At 40.6% G+C, this 6,946-nt stretch overlaps 1 protein-coding gene across 2 annotated transcripts; it reads left to right on the top strand.

The window, feature by feature from the left end:
* The first annotated feature begins 3,697 nt into the window (after positions 1-3,697).
* On the top strand, positions 3,698-5,411 carry LOC111393884 (E3 ubiquitin-protein ligase RNF185-like). 2 transcript variants are annotated; one of them, XM_023019652.1, is made up of 2 exons: positions 3,698-3,817; positions 4,416-5,411. In XM_023019652.1, the coding sequence occupies exon 2, from the start codon at positions 4,445-4,447 to the stop codon at positions 5,153-5,155; it is 711 nt and encodes a 236-aa protein (XP_022875420.1). In that variant the 5' UTR covers positions 3,698-3,817; positions 4,416-4,444; the 3' UTR covers positions 5,156-5,411. The 2 variants fall into 2 exon arrangements, with proteins under 2 accessions (XP_022875420.1, XP_022875419.1); XM_023019651.1 differs by having other exon boundaries at positions 3,707-3,906.
* The last annotated feature ends 1,535 nt before the right edge of the window (positions 5,412-6,946 follow it).

Below are 6,946 nucleotides of genomic sequence, written 5' to 3'. Positions count from 1 at the left end.
CCCCGCGCAAGCATCAAAAGCCTTACCCCGAGCAAGCACCAAAAGCCTTGCCCCGCGCAAGCATCAAAAGCTTTGTCCCGTGTAAGCAACAAAAGCCTTGCCCCGAGCAAGCACCAAAAGCCTTGCCCCGAGCAAGCACAAAAAGCCTTGCCCTGAGCAAGCACCAAAAGCCTTACCCCGAGCAAGCACTGAAAGCCTTGCCCCGCGCAAGAACTCAAAAAAGCTTTGCCCCGCACAAGCATCAAAAGCCTTGCCCCACACAAGCATCATTTGCCTTGCCCCAAGCAAGAACTAAAAGCCTTGCCCTGCGCAAGCACTTAAAAAAGCCTTAATCATACAACATACTTAAGCGTAAGCCGTTATAGTAATACTCAAAGAAGTATAAATATCTTACATCATTTTTGACAATCCCTCGAGGATGTCGCATGAACACATTACTACTTTTTAAGTTAGTTGTGCTCGAGGTTTGGAGTCCTCGAGAATATCACAATCCTTCGAGGATGTCACATGAGCACATCACTATTTTTTAAGTTGTGCTCGAGGTTTGGAGTCCTCGAGAATTTCACATCACTACTTTTTAAGTTAGTTGTACTCGAGATTATCTTAATCCTTTATAGTTATATGCTCGAGTTGTGGAATCCTCGAGTAAACTCTTTAATGTCGCATGAGCAGTTAATTTCCAGTTTGTTTCCTCGAATGTATGAAGTCCCAGGAGTTGGGATAAATAATTCTAAGTTCAAATGCAATAAATTAACTACAGACATACACAATCATCGATCAAAATACATGTTCAAAATTTAAACAAAAATTACAAAAGATCGGGGTGGGGGAAAATCATCCAATATGGCCAAGAGGAGGGTCGAGGTTGCTGATGTCAATCTCAACGTCGTCCTCAAGACCGTCCTCCTCATCTCCACCTGATCCTCCTCCATCTTCTGAACCCGAGAGCTCCAAAGTATCAGCAATAGAAGGCACTATCTTCAGGTCATCCGGAGCGACGTCAGGCAACTTCAGATGGAGGAAGGCCTGGGCTTCTTTCAGAGCATGGAAGTACGCCCCCGACGCGTACTCCTCTTTTATCTTGTCACAATCCTTGGAGGTTTTAAACTCCTCCCAGGCCCTCTCCCTGACATCTGCGAGCTTGCGCTCAAAACTCTCTGTCTTCTGGATAAGCTCGAGCCTCGCACCCTCGACCTCATCCTCTACTGTGACAAGGTCATCCCTGGCCTTAGCAACCTCCATTCTCGCGTCATCACGCTCCTTCAATAAAACCTCGACCTGAGCCTCGAGGTCTTGAATCCTCTTGTCCTTGGAGGCCATGACGTCTCCACCCTAGCTGCCCTCTTGGCCTCCTCAAGCCCTTGAAGAGAAAGCCCTCGACCTACACTCAACATCTGGAAAAAATGGAGAAAATGTTAAGTATTAATCTCGACAACAAAACTTGAGGCTAAAGTCGAAAGTTCAAAGATTACCTTCACTGTAAGACTCTTGAGGACCTTCAACCCATCCTCGAGCTTCACCTCCTCCTTGTATTTGTTCACGAGATCAGGAGCGAGGTGGCAAGTCTCAAAATCCCCGGTAAGAGTCGGGTCATCCTCAAGGTCAACCACTTCAGAAGGAGGCCGAGGAGTGGGGGATCTGAGGTTCGACTGCAGAGGGGTTGAGACTTGAGGATGTGCTCGAGATGTTTCGCCAGGCCCCCTCACACCCTTAAGAGTTCCTTGACGCCTTTTCTTGCCTTTCTTCTTCAAGGGCTGCCCCTGTGGATGAGCCTCAGTCCTTGTGCTGACAAAGTTCCAGAGAGCTCGAAGATCAAAAGACATGCCTGCAAAATTTACAAACATTTCAGAACGAGCACAAGGTCAAGCTATTTTTCAAAAAATAATAAAGGAACGTCCCTACCCTCGACGCCTCTAATATCTGCCAGGTCTATAACCTCTTCCCCAATCTCCTTCATCGTCGAGAAAAGGGGGCTGAGCCCCACCAGCATCCTCCTATGCTCTTCCAAAACATCTGGATACACCTGGCCTTCACAGAACTTCTCGACGTCGGGGATTCCCCAATCAGGCCAGAAAGGAAGGTCGGGTTCTTGGGCTATAACATAAAACCACCCCTTCCTCCACCCCTTCAAAGAGCTCGCCATCCTCGGGACCTTAAAATCCCCAATCGTCGAGAGATAGCCAAAACAAGTGTATCGAGGATGCTTCTTAAGCTCGAACACTAATTTACTGAGGTCAATGTTGGGCTTGATACCTAAGTATCTACATGCTATGAAAAAATATACGAGCATTCTCTAGGCGTTGGGCACTAACTGCCCCGGGCACATGTAGTGCTCGACTAATAGAGCAATGAAAAAGGGGTGAAGGGGCCACCTAAAGCCGGCCTTAAGGGTCTCCCTAAAAATAACAAACTCCCCTCGTCGAGCTCGAACAATTCTATCCTCGGGGCCAGGAAATCTAACATCGCAATTAGGCATAATACCATATTCCCTAGCTGCAACTATGGCTGAGTGCTCTTTAAGCCTACAGGGCTCGTCGGGATACTCAAAGATCATATTAACCTGAGCCTCGGGAGTAGCCTCTAGGGGAATAGCCGTCGGAATTATCGACGTTCCTACGTCCTCACTACTACTAGAACTACTAGAAGAATCTCGACCCTCACTACTCGACATCACTTAGCAAACTTAAGACCTAGCTTATGGAATAACTTAAAGTCTCGAGCCTTATCAACCATCACTTCTCGACGATGATTCCTGAAATGACATAACTCATGTGCACCCCATCCTAAGAGCTCGATCCCTAGCAGGAGTGCACGGGGGCCAGTGGCGAGCTAATATTGATATACCCCGAGGAGTACACCCCGAGGACTCTATATATGCTCCAGCTTCTGCTATGGTCCTCAAGGTCTCCTTGAGACCTCGAGGTATTTTGGTCCTCAAGGTAGCTCGTGCAAATATTAACATCAACCTCTCAAGTCCTCGAGAATAGTCCTCGGGACATATACCACCAACATACTTTCTAAGACCTAGGTACGTAACAGACAAACCTAAACACCCAAGAATTCTGTATCAACCCTTATACCACTTGTCAAACAATTCCATTACAAGTAGGGCATTCTTTATAAATAGAATTCCCTTGGATAAAAACACCCAACCAGCACAATTCTACAAGGAGTGCACTACCTACCCCTATAAAAGCAGAACCTTGGGTCATTATTCAAGTACGTTTTTCATTGTTCTCTAGCATATAGCCTCACACATATAATTCCCTTTTTGACTTAAGCATCGAAGGGGCGACGAGAACACACCTCGTTGCCTTTGTTTCAGGTACCGGAAGATCACGTTCGTGCTCATCAGTCATCAAGCTCGGAAAATTTGCAGGTACGATTTTTGGTAGCATCAGTACACATATCTAAAAATAAGAACGAAGAAGGTTCATCGTTAAATAAAGAGAGAAAAAAATCTTGAACAAAAAGTTAGTTTTCACTTTTCTTTAATTTCCTTGCTTGATAAGTTGCCTAAAGACAATAGTATTATTGCATTTGTCTCGAGATAATTTTGTAATATATCTTATAACAATAAAAAATGTAATTTGCAATATCTTTTAATTCTTAATCATATATTTCTATTTGAATTTTTAATTCAATAATAGATAATCTACCGGCTAAACATCGTTGACCAATCCAATCCTCGTAACTATCTGTCGAACCCAACACCCAATTAATTCATTCTTGAACTTTTCATACAATTACTTCACACTGTTTAAAGTAGATCCTCCTACCTGTATACTAAAACATAAATGCCAGTTCACTGGGGGAGGTAAGAACGAAGGGAGTTTTGGTTTCCGATTTTCATTCCCTTATTGATTCATCCCTCCATTATCCCAGAGGGACCTTTCCCCATTCTCTGTAAGTTAATATTTTATTATTTATTTATTATTATTATTGGCAGTGGTAGTGATTTTATTTTATTTTTTTCAGTTTTTGCTTTTGGCGTGATTAATATTCTTGATTACGTTAGATCATATTATCTTTTCATTGAATTCGAGTGATTCGGCTATTATTGTAATTTGATTATTAATGCTTGATATGTTTTGTTGGGATCGAAATTGGAGACCCTTTATGAATCCTTTTGGACCTTTGGTGAATTACGTTCAATTTGAGCAAGTGACCTTTGAGTTGCGTGTATTTGGAAATCAGATCCTTTTGGTTTTGTTGGGTTTGGCTTTTTTTTTTTTTTTAATAATTAAAATGAATCCAATTCAATCTCGTTTGGTTTTCCTCCAACGGATTCGACATTTATATGCTTCTAGCAAAGTGATTGATGAAGCTCTTTTGAAATATTAGCTTATATCTTCGTCAGAGGAGTTTTTTGCTTGAGGAGAAATGTTCTTCAAAACTTAAATTTTTGCTTGCAGAGTAGGAGATTCGAGTATTTTGATTGTGAATGATGGCGAGTAGGCTTGGGAAATCGACGAACAGGGAGCCCCCAAAACCAGCATGCTCAGGCAGTAACAATAACAACAATGATGCTGGACATTTCGAGTGCAATATTTGCTTCGACTTGGCTCAGGAACCGATTGTCACTCGTTGTGGTCACCTATTTTGCTGGCCTTGCCTTTACAAATGGCTTCATATCCACTCTCATTTGCAAGAATGCCCAGTTTGTAAGGCCCTCATTGAGGAGGAGAAGCTAGTCCCTTTATATGGCAGGGGGAAAAACTCGTCTGACCCTCGCTCTAAGTCATTTCTTGGAATAGATATTCCACATCGTCCAATGGGACAGCGCCCTGAGACAGCTCCTTCGCCAGATCCAAATGCTAATGCTTTTGCACAGCAAGGACTTGGAGTTATGGGAGGGTTTGGACCCATCGGGGGGTTTGCACCTATGGCTTCTCCAAGGTTCGGGAACTTCACATTATCTGCATCACTAGGGGGTCTATTTCCCTCGTACATTCAAGTGCAGGGTGGTTTCCCTGGAGCGAATATGTATGGACCCGGCCATGGTTATCCTCATGGGCATTTTAATATGTTCCATGGTGGACATACTCGTGGATTCCATCGGTTTGGAAATCGACAGCAGCGAGCAGATTTTACCCTGAAGATTCTCTTGTTGCTACTTGGTTTTAGTGTGCTCATGACTCTAATTTGGAGTTAAGGTAAATTGACCATAGGAGCTTGGATTGTTGAGTCATGTCTAGGCTGTGATGGTTCCTTGTATACTTGCTAGTGTTATGTGTTTGTCCTCTTTTCTTGTATTTTCCCTTTTTGGCTGTAAACCATTTTTTTGTTATATCATTTCTGCAGAATGCTTGTGTTGAATTGGTTTCCGACTAATTCTTTTCTGCATCTTTTTCCTTGTAACTCATTATTTCTCTTCTTCAACACAAGGAATTTGGATGGGAATTCAGTTCTACACTAGAGCTTAGTTCATAAAACTGGAAGCTACTTTTCCTTGCACTTCTCTTTTAGCTATGCAATATGCCTATTCTATCATGTGATCTCAAACATGTTGCTGTGAATTTTGAAAAAGGAAGGATCATATGGGCTTGGAAAGTGCGATATGAACATGTTATTATTCAGGGATGCTTGGAAAGTGCGATATGAACATGTTATTATTCAGGGATAAAAAGCAACCGTTCATTCCCCCTCTTTTTCTTTCTTTCCCTCTTTTTTTTTTTTTTTTGGTGCATATTTATATTGCTTATTGTGGCTGTATTTCACAAAATGGGAATATTAAAGAAATTTTAGCAATTTTGTTAGCATCTATAAGCTTACAACCCCCCTTGCATAAAGTTTGCTGTTTTTTTCTCTATATTTCTTCTGTCTTGGTACTTCCGTATTTGATCTTTATTGATCAGTTGAATTGGATGTACATGCACCATTATTAGGCATTTAAATGTCAATATCATTTGACATCTTCATTGTGTTCGCTAAAATCCTACACCGCAAGTGCACGGATCGCGTTCAAGTAATAAAGTGGACCTTTTGAGTCCAAGTATCGTCTTACAAAGATTGTATTAGTTTAAATTTAAATTATCTTCACCTTAACCGAAACAATAGAAACTCTTGATATTTTCGCTAACTAAATTATGATTTAATAACCTACTTATAAATATAAAGCCTAAATTAACTAAATTAAATGCGTGATTATAACTAAATGCAAGTTTTATAAAAATATGATAACGAAATGCGTACTAAGATCCCGAATCCCCTTATATCAATCCCTTTTAATCCAGATTTTATAAAATTGAAAGCACAATTCAATTATGAAGACCAATATTCCTAATTTGTTTAACAATCTCTCTCGAGTAGAATTAAACCTATTTTCACATGCGATCCAACTATATTTCTATGACGGATGCGAACATATAAAAATACATTAAAGATTTATGAATACTTAAAGATCATGTAAAGTATAGCGGTATATTTCTATCCCCTATCGAACTTTACGACAATTAACATAATGTCTAACTTATTTTCTATCTCTCGAGGGTAAAACAAGTCACAAATCTCATACAACTATTGCGCACATAATTGTAGAGAAAATAAAATTCATGCCAATCGTTCAATAATTAAAAACATGTTTTAACGTCAAATAAATAAAATTCAAGATTAAGAATTCATAATATAAGGTTCATCACAAATCCTAGCACAAAATAATCTAGCTGAGCATAATGTTAAAATTAAACAAAGAGAAGTGGAACGACATCACCAATAATTGACGGAACGTGATTTATTCCAATTGCGCGTGCCGTCTTTCACCGTCTTGTGAATGTCTCTGTTTTCTCTACAACAACTGTCGAATTTGTTCCTTCAGAAGTCCAATTCCAGCCACCACTTATATGCCTCTGTCTCTCCTCTATTTGACTCCTCTCCTTCCTGTCGGCAGCATGTGTGTAATATATATATATATATATATATATATATATATATATATATATATATA

Source organism: Olea europaea, chromosome 4, assembly GCF_002742605.1.
Source record: "Olea europaea var. sylvestris chromosome 4, O_europaea_v1, whole genome shotgun sequence".
In the NCBI taxonomy this organism is placed as follows: domain Eukaryota; kingdom Viridiplantae; phylum Streptophyta; class Magnoliopsida; order Lamiales; family Oleaceae; genus Olea; species Olea europaea.
This window is presented reverse-complemented; position numbering and strand designations above follow the sequence as displayed.

Coding starts and splice junctions, on each gene's coding strand:
- LOC111393884 (XM_023019652.1), top strand. CDS start 4,445: ATGATGGCGAGTAGGCTTGGGAAATCGACGAACAGGGAGCCCCCAAAA.